This window comes from Camelina sativa, chromosome 6, assembly GCF_000633955.1.
Source record: "Camelina sativa cultivar DH55 chromosome 6, Cs, whole genome shotgun sequence".
NCBI classification, from domain to species: domain Eukaryota; kingdom Viridiplantae; phylum Streptophyta; class Magnoliopsida; order Brassicales; family Brassicaceae; genus Camelina; species Camelina sativa.
Genome location: NC_025690.1, coordinates 24390593 through 24408455, shown reverse-complemented (window position 1 = coordinate 24408455; position 17863 = coordinate 24390593). Strand labels below are relative to the sequence as shown.

Here is a 17863-nt window from a genome sequence, read left to right as displayed (position 1 = left end):
AAAAAAAAAAAAAAAAAAAAATATTGATAGATCTATCTTATCTAGATAATATTATTTGACGACTCTTTATTCGTATGATAATGTTAACAAAGAGAAACATTAAAAGAGATCTGTTTAGTCTTAAGAATTATTAACAGGGTTTCTAATTAATATCAAGTCTAAATGAAGTTTGTCCAATAATTCCAATAGATACTGTTTATACATGACTGATGATTAATGAAGATCCAAAACCAAAAGTCCCATCTCCATGACTGATTACAGACAAGGCAATAACACAGGTCACACTGAAAACAAAGTACCACTCATACTCATATACAAAATTAATTAAATGTGATCATTTCATTTCAGTATACGTACATACACATGGGGACCATGTTCTTTAATGAAATTTTATATACTCTTCACTCCATGGAAACAGAGGAAACACTCTCAAACAAACCAAACTCTGTAGAAATTTAATACTATTACCATAAACCGCTCTTCAAACCTGAAATTAATATACTTAAGAATGTGTATATATATATTTATATATATGTTTTATACAATTGATTTTAGAATGATCTGCGATGTGAGCAAGTAGATCACATCTTTTAAGGGCAATTAGGGTTTCGCCCAGGACCACCATAGTAGAAGTAACTTCCCCAAGAACCTCCATTGCCGTTTTTCACATTGTAACAGTTCTCTTGATCAGTAAAGACTTGAAGATTTTCAGGGTTTCTCAACTCATTCGATCCATCGACTACTTGAACGTTCTTGAAGTAACTCGCTTTACCCCAACCTTCCTCTGCAAACCGTCCACTTCCCATCTGAGTGGTCGTGTGTTGTCCATCCTCGGACTGTGAGTTAACCACTTCACCTCCCCATTCGATCATTGATGCACTTTCTGATAAGTAAGAGAAGAGTGAAGCTGGCCAGTATCCGATTATGTACTTCTCTCCAAATTGTAACCACCAATGTCCTTCTTTTGGGTCCTGAGAAAAAAACCAAAACTTAATATTTTCTCAAACCAATCTTATAACCAAAACTGATCCGTATCATCTAGTTTCAGAGATGGTAATAATGAGGGTTTTGTTGTTGGTTTTTATTACCTTCCAGATAAGTATGGTAATGTCATACTGAGAGTTTCCAAAGTTTGATAAAGGAGAGATTGATCCACCCATTGCTATTTCTCTGTTGATTTGAACAAACCCTGAGCATAGAAGATTATAGCAGCCTGTGCCTTGGTATGCATCACTCTGTTTTCACAAGGGAGAGACAAAAAGTATGATTTTTTAAAAAAACTAAGCCAAAACACACAAAAACAAAAGGAAGTCTTATTGTTAGAAACTTACAGTCCAATAAGTGAAGAGTCTGGTGCGAGTATCACCATACAATTGTGGGCTGACCTGAAAACACAAATCTTTGAATCAAGAAGAGTTTCTTTTATTCCGGACAAAATTACCAAAAGAACAAAAAAGAATATACCTGCCAGCCAGCTTCAATGCTATTGAGATCAGAGTTAAAATTTCCACCTAAAACCCAAATCTGAGCTAAGCTAAACTCATTAGGCATTTCCACATCCGGTTTCCACACATTTATCTTTGCTTTAGCCCCGTAGAACACCCCGTCTTCCACATACATTATCGCATGCTAAAATCAACACCAAAAAAAGGGTTAATAATGGACAGAACAAGAACAGCCAAAAACTAATTCAAAATGTGAAGAACATAAATATATTACCTGATGACCATTTTGTGTGAGAACATTAGGTGGCTCAAGAGATTTTTTAGGTTTAGGGATACTTTTCTGATTCTTCATACCGTAATTCTCGACGGCACTTGCTCTGAAAAGATCTTGTTCGGTGGTCCTTCTGATGGGAACAGTGTTCTCTGGACATCTCCCATTCACATGCCAAAGCTGATGTATAGGACGAGAGTGCTGATTCTTGGTTTTTGATGAAACTTTACTCTCACTAAATACACTAGCTGGGTTGAAACTTGGCCACATCTATAATAAACATCAAAAACAACAGCAATGTCAGAACTATTCAGAACAAAAGCCACAAAAAAAATAGGAACAGAAACAAATGAGAAACCTGGAGAGTGTGATTAGTAAGCAGAGGATGAGAAAAAGCTGGTTGGTCAGTGATTGGGACACAGTCGATTATATCTCCATCTGGACTCTGTTTTTTAAAACCCCAAAAAAAAAAAAATAGATTATCAGCTAAAAAGAATGAAACTTTCTGGAGTTTGTCAATCTCTCAGTAATTTTTTTTTTTTTTTACCTGAATCGATTTGAGAGCTGGTCTGTTGAGTCGTTTCAAGTGAGTACTGATTTTAAGATCAGAAACCCCATTTCCACCGGAGACAACTGAAGAAGAAGGAACGAGTATCGCCACCGTCATTACAAGAACCAAGAAGAAACTAACCCTTGTCGAGTTAGCAGCCATGGTTAACAAAAGAAACACACAGCAAAAGGTTTAAGCTTTCTTCTACTTTCTTTTACAGAAAGAGAGAATCTTTGGAGGAAGATGAGAAGGTTTCTTCTTCTTCTTTATTTTTTGAGAGGAGAGGAGGGGATTTTTTGGATTGCGTTTAATTCTGGGCACTAATAACAACACTTTGGCATAACCTTCATCAAAAACTAAAAGGACCCATTTTTCTTTTTTTTTTATAAATTGATTTATATAAATAGAGACAAGTAAGAAAGAATTTTGGATTCTACTTTCATAAGATTAGTTGCTTTCTTTTTCTCTGTTAATATTTTCTTGTCAGAATCTTTTTCTGGAAATTTCCTTAGGTGTTTTAAAAAAAAAAATGTTTTACTGTCAACCTTTATAGAAAAAGGGATATTTTACTGAACTGGAACATTCCTCTCTTTTTCATACATTTTTTATTGGGATTTGAAACCTTTATTTAATTTTATTTGGGGAATTTACTACAATTCTTTACTGCAATAGTGACAAAAAGGTTAAATTTATTTATAATAAGATAAATCAAAATTAATTATCATTACAAGGATTTATATGCTAATCTCCATATTATTCTTTCTGCTTTCATTGCCTAATGATACCTATTTGAAAATATACTAACTAACTAATTTCTTAACTAATCATTTCTCATCAGCATGTACAATTCCGATTATTTATGGTAGAGACTAGAGAATCTAATCATCTTTTTTTAATTACATGAGATATATTCACAAATCACATATGAACTATACAACCTTACAATAATAGAGTACTCTCTTTTTCTTTTTTTTTTGGTATTAACTTAAACCTTAAAACATGTATGACAACAAAAGGAACATAGAAATATCGGATACTACTATTAAATTACTAGGTCAACTATTGAAGCAAATGTTGCACATTATGATGATCACTAATTTTTAAATATGTTTTACTTTTAAATAAGGAGAGTAGATTAGAAAGGAAAGGCCGTGATTGGGTGGGAGTAAGACTGTGAGAGAGCGAGCACCACAATGTGAAAAAACAGTAGTAAAGTCAAAAAAAGTCAGAGATGAGGCCACTCACTCACTCTAATTGTCGGTTTAATATTATTAGGCGACATCTTCTTCTTCTTCATCTCTCAAACTCGCCACCCCCAATCAATTCCACACCTTTCGTTTTCCATTCTGTTACATCTCCAACTTCATTTCCCACTTTGTATTTCTCTTTCTTTAAGTCATGTCCTAATACCATTTATTTCATATTGGCCAAAAATACATGTTGTCTATTTTAGTAGTGAATTCGTACAAATTGTCTATCTTTTTATTTATTTTTCACCATGATATTTTATATGATTTATATTCATTTTTTCTTGCAATATAATGTATTTGGTACACCATTTTTAAAATAGTTTGTTTTTTCTGTCTAATATTAAGAATTTATGTGCACCCCTACAAAGACACTAGATATTTCATAGAAGGTGCAATTGGTATTGTCCGTACTGGTATCATTTTTTATTTTATAAGAATAAATACTAAATTTAAGAAGCTTACAAAATTATGTTAGGTGATGTTCAAATATTTTGGCTTCGTACTTGTACAAGTCTTCCGAATTTTCCAAATGAATACTACTTATGATTCAATGTATATTTCCAAATGGTTAAATAATCTTATACCTTTTTCTTTACTTCTAGGTTCGCACTTTGGTCTGGCTTGCAAAGTCAAAGATGATAATAAAATTAAACTTCTACCAATAAAAAGACGTAATTAATCACAAAAAATAAAACATTTGTATTGATTTTTGTTATTTTTGACATTTGATTTATTTCGTAATACAACGACGTGATAAAGTGTAGAAATGACATCATCATTGTACATTTATGCCTACACGTGAAGCCTCCTTCCAAGCTTCTACCCCCCGAATTGCCGAATCTTTGAAAATATTAGAGGTTTAAATCTCACACGTCAATATGTCTCCCATTACAAACCAAAATCTCCTCTCTTTTTTTCTTCTCCATCAACCTTTTATATTTTGCTTTTCATCTGCAACTCAAATTTTATAACACGGCAACGGCCCTAGTTCAAATTTCAATTGGTCAAACTTGAACTGTTTTAATCTCTGGACATAATAAACTTTATACTCGAAAGAAAGATGGACAAAAAACAAAGAAAAATAAATAAATTATCAAAAAGACAAAAGAGAGTGGCTTCATCCCGTGGTTTCTTTAAAAATGCCAAAGCGGAATCTTGGAGTATTATGCTTAACTACATGTCACGGGTATTGATTGACTCATACACCTCATTTCAACGTCCCACTCACTTAATATTACACAATACACAATTCAAATCCCACGCTCGCTTTGGAGATAAAAGACTGGACCACCCCATCCACAATGGGCTATGTCAATGGGCCTAAGCCTAGTCAGTCGTCCTCAAGTATCCAAAGATCAAAGAGCTTGATTTTCTCAGACAATAACCTGGAATCAGAAACACAAAGTCAGAAGAAGAGTGATCAACATCCTGACCAAAATTTGCTAACCAGTTTTAAAAAACACAAACCTTGTAATGTATTGTCTTGTGTTGTCATGATATTTGCATCATCAGCGGCGAAAAGCAATGCCTTCAGCTTCAGTTCCACGCTGTGAATAATAGCTTCTTCGACGCACGCTTTCTTCGATAGTTGAGCTCCCGCCTTTCTCAATTCCATACACACTTTTATTCGCATCGTCCAAAAAGCTTTTGCCCGTGGATACTTTGTTCTTATCAGCTTCCACTGCATCAGTCTCATCAGCTTTCTTTATTCTTCTCCACCTTTGCTCCTCGTGTACCTCTGCATCCATTTGCATTTGCTTCAATCTAGCAGCTCTCTCTTCTTCTGATAGCTTAGAGCCACCTTTCCGGCGTCTATTCTGGTATTCATTCTCCTTAGAGGGACGCTTTCCATTGTCTCTATCCTCTATTTTCCTTTTTTTATCCTCTTGACCATAACTCTTAATGTTTTCCCTCTCCAAACTGCCTTTAGGGGAGTGATTCCTATATTTCTCATTGGCTCGAATTTCTCTGTGACTTTCTCTTCCTTTTGCTTCGTCATCCAAACCTGACCTTCGTCTCTTGTCATGACTTTCTCTTCTTTTGGACTCATCATCCAAATCTGACCTTCGTCTCTCATTGTGCTTATCATGACTTACTCTTCTTTTGGATTCATCATCCAAATCTGACCTTCGTCTCTCATTGTGCTTATCATGACTTACTCTTCTTTTGGACTCATCATCATCCAAATATGACCTTCGTCTCTCATAGTGATTATCCTTACTTTCTCGTCTTTTTAACTCATCATCCAATTCTGACCTTCTTCTCCCATAGTGCCTATCACGGCTTTCTTTTCCTTCTGACTCATCCTCTAAATCTGACCTTGGTCTCTCATAGTGTTTGTCATGGGATTTCCCTGATGTTTTCTTATAGTGGGATTTTCTTCCATTATTCTCTTCATCAGAATCTTCCTCCGATTCAGAACTGTATCTGGATGAAGATTGCTTGTGATGCTTTCCACTTTTACGCTTATACTTTTTCTTGTGCTCCTTTCTGTCTCCATCTTTACCCTTTCCTTTTTTTTCTACCTGTAAAAGAGAAAATTTTCAAACAGGTCAGTAGCTGTAGAGAAAAGAAAGGCGAAAACATAAAAGAAATCCAATGAAAGCAATTTGAATTGCAAACACACACAGACACTCAAGCAGGACACAAAACCCTCCATGCACATAGGAAAAAAGAGGAACAAAATAAACTTACAGATTTGCGAATAAGAGCCATTTTCACAGGATTGTTCTTGATATTGGCAAGGGCATCCTGCTCACGCTGCTTGATGAGAAGCAAAGGGTCAGAATGAAGCTTCCTCCAAGAATCATTAGCAGATTGCGCCTTCTCCTCAAACAGCGCACCAGGAGCTGAAGGATCAGCCTTCTCAGTAGCACTGTTACCAGCTTCAGCTTTGGCTAAAGGCTGCTCTTCTTTCTGAAACGAAACACCATGACCTGAACTGCTCCCTTTCCCTACTGCTAATCCTGATTCATACAGAAACTCCAATCTCTCTTGTCTCCTGCACCAAAATTAAAATAAGTTCACAACTTTCAAATCACCAATCATTAAAGATTCTAATCATAAAATTATATGACTTCAGAACGACCCACAACTTCAAATCACCGATTCCATCGCCAATCGTTAATTAAACTAATCAATTACAAGAAAACGAATCTTATGGATTCTACGCTAAAAACTCAAATCGCAAACCCTAATTCCCAAATTAGACACGACACAAATCAATTGCGATCCTGGGTAAGAAGGAAAAAAGAGAGAAACTTACGGAACGAGACCGGCTTGTTCCTGGAGAGCGCGAAACTCATTACGCTCCCTCTCCTGCGAGAGCTGGAGACGAAGCTCTTCAAGCTTCTTCTCTTCGGCCTCTTGTTTCTGCTCAGCCTTCCATACGGTCTCGATGTTACGGAGACTCCCCGTATGCCATCCCTTCTTGTTCAGAAATTTCATCCCCATGGCTACTCTCCTCTTTTTGTTTCTCCTCCTCTCGCTTTAAAATCTGATCACCTTCTTCTCCTTCAATCGCACACACTCGTCGAGGGTTGTAATTTTTATTTGCTCCGTCGCCGCCGTATATACCAAATAATGAGATGAAATCACAACCGTCCGTCTTTTAAAAAACCGTGGTGATGAACTGATGAGGTTATGTTTGGGCCTTATGGGCCTCTTGTTAATGAATAATGATCGTACTAAACCGCATAACTAAGCTAATTGGACCCGGTTTGACTTGGTTAAGTCCAATGAAAAATTCTCACTGCTTGTTGAAATTTGTTCCTGGAACTCCCAAATACTCAAAGGTCACATTTGTTTCGGCTAAATTCTCTGGTTTCTGGAAAAAATAATGGAAAAGATTACTGATATAATAAGACAAACGGCGTATTTACAAATTCAACTACTGTTTCAAACTAAAAAGCTTTGATTGTTTCACAAAGTAGAGAAAGCAATTACAGAGTGTGTGTTTTCTTTACACTTAAGAATAGATGAAGATTGATTCTGATGCTATTACACTCTACGCTGATGTTTTCTCACGTCGCTCGCTCCATCATCATCCTCTCAATTTTCTCTTCACCTATAAAAGACGAAGAAACGCAATCCAACAGGTCAGCAGCAGAATCCAAATCAACCACGATTTAAAATCGCAACAGCTCAAAGAGAGAGAGAAAGAGACAAAAGTGAAGTAAAGAAAGAAGGAAAGGTAACTTACAGATTTGCGAGCTGCCTGCTCTTGCTGCCTGATGAGAAGCAAAGGGTCGGAGTGGGATTTGCGCCAAGAATCATTGGCTAAGTGTGTCTTAGTAGTCTTATCATCATCAAACAAGGCACCAGGAACCAACTGCTTCTGCTTCGTAGTAGTAGTAGTAGTAAGAGCAACAGCTCTGGTTCGCTGATTTTGATTCTGAAACGAAACACCATGTCCTGAACTCCTGGCATTCTCTTTCACTGTTAATAATTCTGAATCATACATGAACTCCACTCTCTCTTGCCTCTTCCTACAGGAATAAACAACAAAACCAAGGTTAAAAAACAAAACAACTCCCAACAGACATATCTTAAGATTCGAACTGTATCGCCTAATCACGACTATATAGACCGATTGGTATCAAATTCGGATTATCTACACATCATTCTAAGGTTAACAAAAACCAATCACTTAACACCCATGTAAAGATATCTATTTCGAAACATTTAATCAATAACCCTAATTTGAACTATATATACCAAAATAACCCTAAACTGAACTATATATATATATATATATATACCAATTGAAATTGAATTTGGAAACTAATTAAGAGTAGAGAATTAGAAAAACTTACGGAACGAGACCGGCCTGTTCCTTGATTTCGCGAAACTCAGAACACTCCGTCTCTTGATGGATTTGGAGACGAAGCTCCTCTAACTTTTTCTGCTCGGCTTCGTGCTTCTGCTCAGCTTTCCATACTTTCTCAATGTTGCGGAGACTTCCCGTATGCCACCCCTTCTTGTTCAAAAACTTCAACGCCATTGTTGTTTCCTTCTTAGACTTCCTCTGCTTCAAAAAACTCCTCATCCTCAGGGGTTTTATACTCCCACCGCCGCCTTTAACAAACAAGAAAATAAGTCCGTTTTCATTGACTTCATTAGAAATTTGGGCCAGATCAACGTTAAGGGCTTGTTTAGTATCGCGATGGAATCCCGGTTTACTTTGGTTTAATTATAATTCGACTAAAGTGATTGATGAGATTTGTTGTCGAAAGTTTGATAACATCCAAATTTCAATTACTTATGCTCAGACAAAACAAAACTAATGGATCATTTGACAATCAGGTATTATTATAAGACAACTGATGTATATATACACATTCAATTGTTATTTCAGGTATGTAAAGAAGACAGATTATGATGAGTTCGAAGCCAAACCGAAGAGATAGTAGTAACTATGCTAACTATGGCTCGCTTTTTTCACTGTATAAGTTGTAACCTTCTGAGGGAAAAAATCATCAATCCGAAGTAGTGCACTCTTGCTGAACGCATTTCTTCTGGTGCTGGATAAGCTGACTTCTGAGATAGCATTCTTCAATCTGCAGAAGAAAACAACACTTCAAGATTTCATAAAGTAAAAACGAAACAAAGGGTTATGTGCCCAAAATGTATGTATGTGTATACCTGTGATGAATGTGTTTTAAGCAGTGCAACTCTGCAATCTTCTACTGATGCTTTTTCTCTGCTGCTTACTCTTGCTAGTTCCGACATCAAAGTCTCCATCTCTTGTGTCTGCAAAATACATCAAAAGAAGTTGTCTCAGTTTCAACAGTTGCTTGTCTAGGAAATCATTTTGTTTCTGTTCATGTTTAATGTGATGATTGTATTTTGCTAACCTTAGGCAAAAGATTTCCAATGTTTTGCACAATGCCTTCCATAGACTTTGAAGCAACAGCAAGTGCTTCTGCTAACTCTTTAGTCTCAACCTGGTTATAAGAATGCAAATGTTTAGTACAGAAGATATAAAAATGAAAAGACGAGACCCAAACAATATATACCTTAGTTTTTGAATCCAGAGGTAAACGCAATGAAGCATTCACCAAGGCTTCAGTTGTTTCTGATAGTGAAGCTGAGAATTCTTCTTCAAGGGCAGCCCATTGCTCCAAAGAGGGAGTCTGCATAGAGTTAAAAGTAGTTTAGTCACATATTTCAAACTACATATGTGCTCAAATGTTGAAATTTAAGATTTTACTTACTTGAGACTCTACAATCTCTGTAACAGCCTTAAGTCTCCGTAAACGTTGGAGTTCTATGCGTTTCTTCTGTACAGAATCGGACAACTCTGACATTTTCAAACCAAGGGAATAAAACATTCTCTGCAAGAACAACAATTTACAGTTAAAGGTAGACTTATTGCTACTTCGTCCTAATTCATAAAATTACCATCACCTAAGCCACATTCATTGTTAAGACTGATGCTAGTGTTTCAAACTTCGATCTATACACCAAACACAACTCTAATATTGTGCAATTCACTTCTAACACTGATGTTAATGTCAGAATCATACTGATCTATACACCAAACACAACTCTGGTATTGTGAAATTCACTTCTAACACTGATGTTAATGTCAGAATCATACTGGTCTATCTACCGAATACAGTTATGAGATTCAATTCTAAGATTTCTGACTTTACTGGATCTACACAGCAAACATAACTCTGATACTGTGTAAAAGCTATCAAATTATGACTCTTGGAGTTGAAGAACAGAAACTGACCTCGGCTTGTGCTTTCTGAGACTGTGTTTTGACCTCAGCATTTGCATTGGCAAATCTCCATTGCAAGTAGCGGTTATGGAGCAGTTTCAGAGAATGAACATCAGCTTGTTGTCCTAAAACTTTCTTCTGCTTCTTTGTATCAGCTTGAATCTTCGAATTAGGAGCCACCGGAGGCAATGACAAACCAACCCCATTTTTAAGCGACAATGAAGCTCTTACTTCTCGAAACATGGAAACATCGTCGGAACTGAGGGACCGAGAAAGAGGTGAGGCGTTGGGAGTGTTCAAAACCTTTGTCTGGTTCCTGATTGTAGGAAACAGATTTGAGCCGTTGGATCTGTTATTGTCTTCTTCGCCGTCTGTAGAGGAAGATAGGCTTGATCGGAGAAGCCTCGTCGCGGCGGAGGCGGTAAGCAAACGCTGTTGATTAATCCTTGATCTAGACGGAGGCGGCAACAACATCGCCGTCGCTGTTGGAGTGTCGAGACGGTGGCCGTTCTCTTTCAACGGCTTAGATCGAATCTGCTGCTTAGGGTTTTTACCACCGTCGACTTGTTGAATTGGAAACGGCGAGTCTAAGCTACGCGCCGTCTCGGTGGGACGATTCTCGTCGCCGTCTTGCATTTTCAACTGCCGTCTCATCCTCTGAGCCGAAGTCGACCTCTGGTGTTGGTGATGATGCAGATCTCCGGCGGCGGAAGAGGAGGAAGATGACGAAGACGACGAGGAAGAGGGAGACATGAAACGGGAGCTCACCTCTCTCACTCTCGGCCGCCTCGTCGACGGTGGAGGAACAGGCGTCGGAGCAGTAATCGCCGGTGTAGATGGGTGTGCCATAGATCGGCCGATTCTCGCCTCCATTACAATCGGGTCGGGTTTCTTCAAAAATTATCGGAGATTTTGTTTCCGATTAGAAACAGGAATTGTTCAAATCGGATTGGAGAATTTCGAAACCCTAGACGAAGAGAAAAGGGGGAAGAATGAATTAGAGAAGAAGAGACAATAAGGAAACTAGCCGTTACGTAATGCTTTCACAAGCGTAACGGTTCTCTTGTCCGTGAATGTATTATCAATAGGTTTGCTTTTTTCAATTGCTTTCTCTTACTTAAAAAATTAATCAGATAAGATAAGCCAGACTAATGTTGGTGGGCCTCTTAATATTGGGCCCAATAAGGAGCGTTAATGACTTAATGTAAAGGGTTTTGTATATGAAAGTTTTGTTGGGGTAATTTGCAATTTTTGTAAAACTTTTGTATGTTTTTCTTGATAGACGAAGAAAAGTTGGGGTGAAAATGGTAAAAAGAGTAGACTTTGACTTCTGAATTTTCTTTCTCCGGTAATTCTCATTGAGCTTGCTTGGTACGATTTCTCATATGCAATACTGTGTGTGCCTTGTTAGAATTAAGTTGAGATGGCGATAGGAAACCCAGAAGTAGCAGCTATGGAGGATGAGAAGCATAATACTGAAGCCGAGTCCTCTAATGGAAAAGAGACTCAATTAGCTTCTGACTTAACCAAGAATCTTGATCTTGCTGCAGATGAAAAAGAAGAATATGAAATGAAAGGTAAAAACCATTTCGTGTTTCTGATTGATTTTGTGGTTTAAGTCTGCAATCATGAGGGGGAAAAATATGTTTTTTTTTTTGTTATCTTTAGTTTGTTCTTGATTATTATAAATTAGATGGGAATTTGGGATCTTATGTCATCAAAGATGCTAACTTTCTAGGAACTTAGTCTACATCAACTTGGTTCTGATTCTGAGTTTCTCAAGTCTCTCCCTTTTTAATAGTTGGTTAGTACTTTTGTCTTTTCATTTTAGCTGAGGCTTCAACGAAGAAGAAAAAGAAGAAAGGTAAAAGCAAGTGAGAACATTGTTTTGTTTGTTTTTAGTACTATATAATGTTAAGTGTTTGCTTAGATGATCTTGCTCAAAAAAAGCTAATGATTGTTTAACAGGAAGAAGAAGAATTCTCTTCAACAGACTGATCCACCTTCAATTCCTGTTCTTGAGCTCTACCCTTCTGGTGAGTTTCCTGAAGGTGAAATCAAACACTACAAGGATGAGTAAGTTCACATTAACTTTTCTAGACTAGATTCTATGTAACACTTTGTTGCTAGGTCTATAATATTGTAATGTAGTAATTTGTGGAGGACAACATCTGAGGAGAAAAGAGAGATGGAGCGGCTGCAAAAACCGATATATAACTCTCTTCGCCAAGCAGCGGAAGTTCATCGTCAAGTTAGGAAGCATATGAAAGGCATATTGAAGCCTGGAATGTTGATGATTGATCTCTGTGAGACTTTAGAGGACACTGTTCGTAAGTTGATATCAGAGAATGGACTTCAAGCTGGTATCGCATTCCCTACAGGGTGTTCTCTGAATAAGTTAGTTCTACATCTTTTTCATTCTTTCTGCATTTCTTTGATCTTTGACTCGATCAACGCGGCTCAGATATACTTGAACTTTCAGTGTCGCTGCCCACTGGACGCCAAACTCTGGAGATAAGACTGTCCTTCGGTATGATGATGTGATGAAGTTGGATTTTGGAACACATATTGATGGTTTGTTATGAACAAAAACATTTCTATCTATTTCTTTTATTTCTGAATGTCAAATGTCTCACAAATACAATGATTATGTTGTTTTGGCAGGGCATATTGTGGATTCTGCTTTCACTGTTGCGTTCAATCCTATGTTTGATCCTCTTTTAGCAGCCTCGCGTGAAGCAACATATACTGGTATTAAGGTACTCATTCTGTCTCTATGAAAACTTGTGGGATTCTTCTGTTCCCGGCTATGGTGAATGCAGCCATTCATTCTGTAGCTCGACTTCTACTTTGAAGTTTGCATCATTTTCTTATAACCACATTGAGCTTCTTCGTTTTGCATCTTTTTATTGTTCAATCCAACTTAGTAAGTCCTTTGTTGGTTCAGGAAGCCGGGGTAGATGTCCGGCTCTGTGATGTTGGTGCTGCAATTCAGGAGGTCATGGAGTCTTATGAGGTTGAAATCAATGGAAAAGTATACCAAGGTAACTGATTATTTCAATGGTAGTTTCTATATGGATTAATATCAGAAAACTTTAACAATGTTGTGTCTTTTGTGGGCAGTCAAAAGTATCAGAAACCTGAATGGGCACAGCATTGGACGCTATCAGATACACGCTGAAAAGTCTGTTCCTAATGTTAGAGGAGGCGAGCAGACGAAAATGGAAGAGGGTGAACTATATGCCATTGAAACTTTTGGATCAACCGGTAAGAACAATTCTCACATATCAAACTACAAGAAATTAATGTAGATTTTGAGAATGCAGCAATAAAGTGGTTTGTCTCTCGTGTCATCTTTGCAGGGAAAGGATATGTGAGAGAAGACTTGGAATGTAGCCATTACATGAAAAACTACGATGTGGGACATGTCCCTTTGAGGTTACCAAGAGCGAAACAACTCCTTGCTACCATAAACAAGAACTTCTCCACTCTAGCCTTCTGCAGACGCTATTTGGACCGTCTTGGTGAAACAAAATACTTGATGGCATTAAAAAACTTTGTGATTCTGGCATAATTGAGGTAAACTCCTAAAAAACTATGTATATCCTCTGATCCTCTGTTCAAGAACATTTTGTTTTTATGAAAGTTTGGTTTCTTTGGGTTATTTGTAGCCATGTCCTCCAGTTTGTGATGTGAAAGGAAGCTATGTTTCTCAGTTTGAGCATACAATCTTGTTGCGGCCAACTTGAGGTTATTTCCAAAGGAGACGATTATTGAAATAGCTTATTTTTGCAGAACTTGGCGGCGTAGTTTGCTTCTGGCCAATGGTTTGTTGGCATTCTAATTGTTCTTGTTGAGTTTTGTATCATAAGTTGGCTTTCTTCCTGTCACTTTTTTGAAAAACTTTTCAAGCCTTTTATTGTAAGTCTTGTGCTCTAAATTTATATGTTCTTTGAATATGATTCTAATCATAAAAGCTTATCAAATCGTTCTCTGCAATCTTCATCAAATTATCTACATATTTTCATATTTGTTATTCTAACACTCATGTTTTTTTTTTTTCTCAAGAACTTTTAAGTTTGAATGACTCAATTATATTGATAATAACACTGAAAAAGAATTAATGGGAGTTTAGTGGGCCTTGAAATAATGGGCCCAATAAGGAGCGTCAATTACAAACGTACGGTCACCGTATGCACTTTGGACCAATTGAATATTTTTGACTTTTGAGGAGGGAATTTTGGCGCCAAAAGTTTGAAAAGGCATATGATGACACGTGAACTCACCCACCTCAATCTGACGGTAAGTTATGAAGGCGGACGGAACTCAGGGGCAAAATCGTCTGAACATGTCTGCGTCGTCATCATCATTTTTCAGGACTCGCCTCTCTCTCTCTCTCTCTCTCTCTGTCTCTGTTTCTCCAGCAGATTCGAATTTAAGTTTGCTCTCAGTATCCTCCGATCGTAGCTCAATTATTTTCCGGTGACCTACTTCCGATTTTTGCTCTCGCACTTCAACCCGGAGCTTTTGGTAAGCAATTTTTCACTGTTGATACTATCCGCTGGACTCAGATTTCTAGGTTTTTTTCTTGTTTCATTCCTGGCTGTCTTATGTAATATGTATATCAAATTATTCTAACTCGATCTGTAGATCCGATACTCGATTTTGATTGCACAATGGGAAAGCATTTGTGTGTTATTGTTGCTGGAGATTTTGGGATAGCTAGGGTTTACTAATTTAGCTCTTCATAGCTTTCTTATTCGTTTTCAATTTTGATCCATGGCTGTTGTTAGAGTGCGTTTTTGCTTGCTAGCTTAATACGCTGCGTGTTCATGACTGAGCCATTTAACTTTTTGTGGCAGACGAAACATCACGATGTCATCTCCAAAACCGAATCCTGTGAGGGACACACTAGGAGGTGCTGATGCCAAGAACTTACAAATTCAGTTACCCATGGACGATACTTTAGGTCAAACCATAGTTGGAAGGTTACTACAGCAGTGTTCACAGACCCATAAGTTCTGGGAGACTCAACCTGTTGCGCAGCTTAAGGATATCAAGGACACTAGTTTGCCTGAAGGCCCAATAGAGCCTCCAACTTTGGTGTCTAAGGTCAAGCAAGAGCCGTATAACCTTCCTGGTCAATTCGAATGGACCACCTGCGATTTGAACTCTGATGATGTGTGTTCAGAGGTTTACAGCTTTTTCAAAGAAAACTATTCTGAATTAGCGTTCAAGGCTGAGTACTCCGTTGAGTTTCTGAGGTGGGCATTGTGTCCACCTGGTTATTACCAGAGCTGGCATGTTGGAGTTCGTGTCAAGACCTCTAAGAAACTAGTTGCTTTCATCGGTGGCGCGCCAGGGAGAATCAGGGTGCGTGATGAGGTTATTAAAATGGCAAAGATCAATTTCTTGTGTGTTCACAAGAAGCTCAGGTCTAAGGGACTTGCTCCTGTCATGATCAAGGAGGTGACTAGAAGGGTTCACTTGCAGAATATATGGCAAGCTGCTTATACCTCACGTGATATACTTTCTACACCAGTGTCCACCTGCCAATACTGGGGCAGAATGTTGAACCCGAAGAAGCTACGCGATGTTGGGTTAACACTGTTTACTGAAAGAATGTCAATGAGCATGACCATCAAATTTTTCAATTTACCAGATGCACCGATCACTCCTGGATTTAGGGAAATGGAACGACGTGATGTCCCAGCTGTTACGGAGTTGTTCAGGAACTACCTTTGCCAGTTTGGGGTTGCGGCTGACTTTGATGAAAACGATGTCAAGCACTGGCTTCTCCCACGGGAAAATGTCATCTACAGTTACTTAGTAGTAAGCCCTGAAACTCATGAGGTCACTGACTTCTGCAGCTTCTACGCTTTCCCTGTACTTATCCCTGGTAACCGGAAGTACACAACAGTGAAATATGCTTATTCTTACTACAATATAGCGACAGTGACGTTGTTTCCCTAGTTGATGAATGATGCACTAATCGTCTCTAAGCAAAAAGGTTGTGATGTGTTCTACGCGTCGGATGGGATGCACAATGTGGGTTTCTTGAAAGAGTTGAGGTTTAGTCCACGAACTGTACTGAAGCACTACTATCTCTATAATTACCGTTTGAGAAGTGCACTGAAGCCATCAGAACTTGGGCTTGTTCTCTAGTAAACTCCTACAGCTCCCAAATGTGAACAACCGATGATCATTAAACCAATGTGTAGCCGAAGTTTGCTCTTCCTAGATATCATTTGGAAGTAATACAAACAAAAGAGGAAAGTTTAAAGTCATAATAACGTTACTGTTTTTCCCTACAAACAGAACCACAGTACAAGCCATGACCTCAGCTTGTATCTATAATATGGAGCGAAACATTAAAATCTTACAGGGATCTGAGCACACATATGTTAGTCCTTCCTGCTGAGAGTTTTTGTACAACACCACAGTACAAGCAATTTCCTTTGGAAAGTGATTCAAAAAAACAATTTTCTCTGAAACTAAGCTTGCAAACGAACACCTTAAAAGAAAACAATATAATCTTGCAAACGAACACCTTTATTGTCTTAAGCTTGCAGGAATTGGTATTTATTTGCTAAGAGATCAAAAATTACTTTAGACTTGCAGAACCTCACACCTAAATACCATAAGAAACCAATTCATATATGTATGTGTGTGTAATGTTGTGTAAATGTATCATAGTGATCAATGTTGTCTTTAATTCAAACTTCTCTTATCCCTCTTTAGTTTCCAAACGTTTATTGTTGCTTTGCACTTAGAACAAAGAAACCAAAACAGAAAAACAAGAGGAGATGGGAAACAGAAAATAAGAGTGGAAGGTGAGGACATGAGATCAAGTAATGAGATGATCAAGAGGGTCCAAACCTGAAACAGTGAGAGTTAAGGAGGTGGAAAATAATACTTTTGAGAAAGTTCTACACAAGTTCCTTTACCACGAGCTATATGATATGGTGCACTTGGACTTGCGGTGATAAGCTGATCAGTACTAATCTTTTAGATTAGAAGTGACAAAAAATAATGAATTATAAGTCTACGGTAATATTTTTCCATTGTACTAATAAAACAAATTACACAAACTTATAAACTCAGAAAGGATGGAAAATAACAGGAGACCCTTTGGGCTGAAACTCACTTTAGAGGTATAATCATAAGAATAATTAAAATTTTCGTTGACTTTATTTATCAGGGTCAAAGTGAAGAAGATGCACACAAGTAACAAAATCACACTTCCAAATAAACAATAAATATAATATTCAAGAGCTGAATCTAAACAATTTATATAGTTAGGCACATAAAATAATTTTATCTTTGATCTTCATATATATATAGTGGATTGAATTGCTTGTTAAATTTCTTGAAATTATGTTGGATTTTATTTTAGAAGTTAAGGGAAATATAGGAATATATACGTACAACGAGTTTTCATGTGTGCTACGTAGATTCGGTCCATAATTGATTTTTTTTTGGTGTGTGTAAAATAAATAATTGGTATTAAATAAAAAATGAAAAAAATTATTAGACAAAAATTTACGTCAGATCTTTTATTTCTATAAACAATGTATCTTTTTGTCGAATAAATAAAATAACTCTGTTTCGGATTTGATT

General features: G+C 37.4%; 5 protein-coding genes and 1 pseudogene across 6 annotated transcripts; 2 read left to right on the top strand and 4 right to left on the bottom strand.

The window, feature by feature from the left end:
- On the bottom strand, window positions 447-2655 carry LOC104793360. The gene is made up of 7 exons (XM_010519713.2): window positions 2264-2655; window positions 2075-2161; window positions 1720-1986; window positions 1465-1629; window positions 1332-1385; window positions 1089-1235; window positions 447-971 (listed from the first exon to the last, which is right to left on the bottom strand). The coding sequence occupies exons 1-7, from the start codon at window positions 2426-2428 to the stop codon at window positions 591-593; spliced, it is 1266 nt and encodes a 421-aa protein (XP_010518015.1). The 5' UTR covers window positions 2429-2655; the 3' UTR covers window positions 447-590.
- Window positions 4583-7119, bottom strand: LOC104793358 (pre-mRNA-splicing factor CWC25 homolog). Its single transcript, XM_010519711.1, has 4 exons — window positions 6782-7119; window positions 6211-6517; window positions 4984-6041; window positions 4583-4901 (listed from the first exon to the last, which is right to left on the bottom strand). The coding sequence occupies exons 1-3, from the start codon at window positions 6967-6969 to the stop codon at window positions 5025-5027; spliced, it is 1512 nt and encodes a 503-aa protein (XP_010518013.1). The 5' UTR covers window positions 6970-7119; the 3' UTR covers window positions 4583-4901; window positions 4984-5024.
- On the bottom strand, window positions 7353-8645 carry LOC104793359 (pre-mRNA-splicing factor CWC25 homolog). The gene is made up of 3 exons (XM_010519712.2): window positions 8331-8645; window positions 7718-8003; window positions 7353-7582 (listed from the first exon to the last, which is right to left on the bottom strand). The coding sequence occupies exons 1-3, from the start codon at window positions 8561-8563 to the stop codon at window positions 7559-7561; spliced, it is 543 nt and encodes a 180-aa protein (XP_010518014.1). The 5' UTR covers window positions 8564-8645; the 3' UTR covers window positions 7353-7558.
- On the bottom strand, window positions 8806-11313 carry LOC104793357 (protein ENDOSPERM DEFECTIVE 1). 2 transcript variants are annotated; one of them, XM_010519709.2, is made up of 6 exons: window positions 10256-11313; window positions 9732-9851; window positions 9534-9650; window positions 9372-9461; window positions 9160-9267; window positions 8806-9074 (listed from the first exon to the last, which is right to left on the bottom strand). In XM_010519709.2, exons 1-6 carry the CDS (start codon window positions 11114-11116, stop codon window positions 8994-8996), a joined length of 1377 nt encoding a protein of 458 aa, XP_010518011.1. In that variant the 5' UTR covers window positions 11117-11313; the 3' UTR covers window positions 8806-8993. The 2 variants fall into 2 exon arrangements, with proteins under 2 accessions (XP_010518011.1, XP_010518012.1); XM_010519710.2 differs by having other exon boundaries at window positions 9732-9797.
- On the top strand, window positions 11487-14242 carry LOC104793356 (annotated as a pseudogene).
- Window positions 14564-16653, top strand: LOC104793355 (putative glycylpeptide N-tetradecanoyltransferase 2). Its single transcript, XM_019246483.1, has 2 exons — window positions 14564-14773; window positions 15106-16653. The coding sequence occupies exon 2, from the start codon at window positions 15119-15121 to the stop codon at window positions 16214-16216; it is 1098 nt and encodes a 365-aa protein (XP_019102028.1). The 5' UTR covers window positions 14564-14773; window positions 15106-15118; the 3' UTR covers window positions 16217-16653.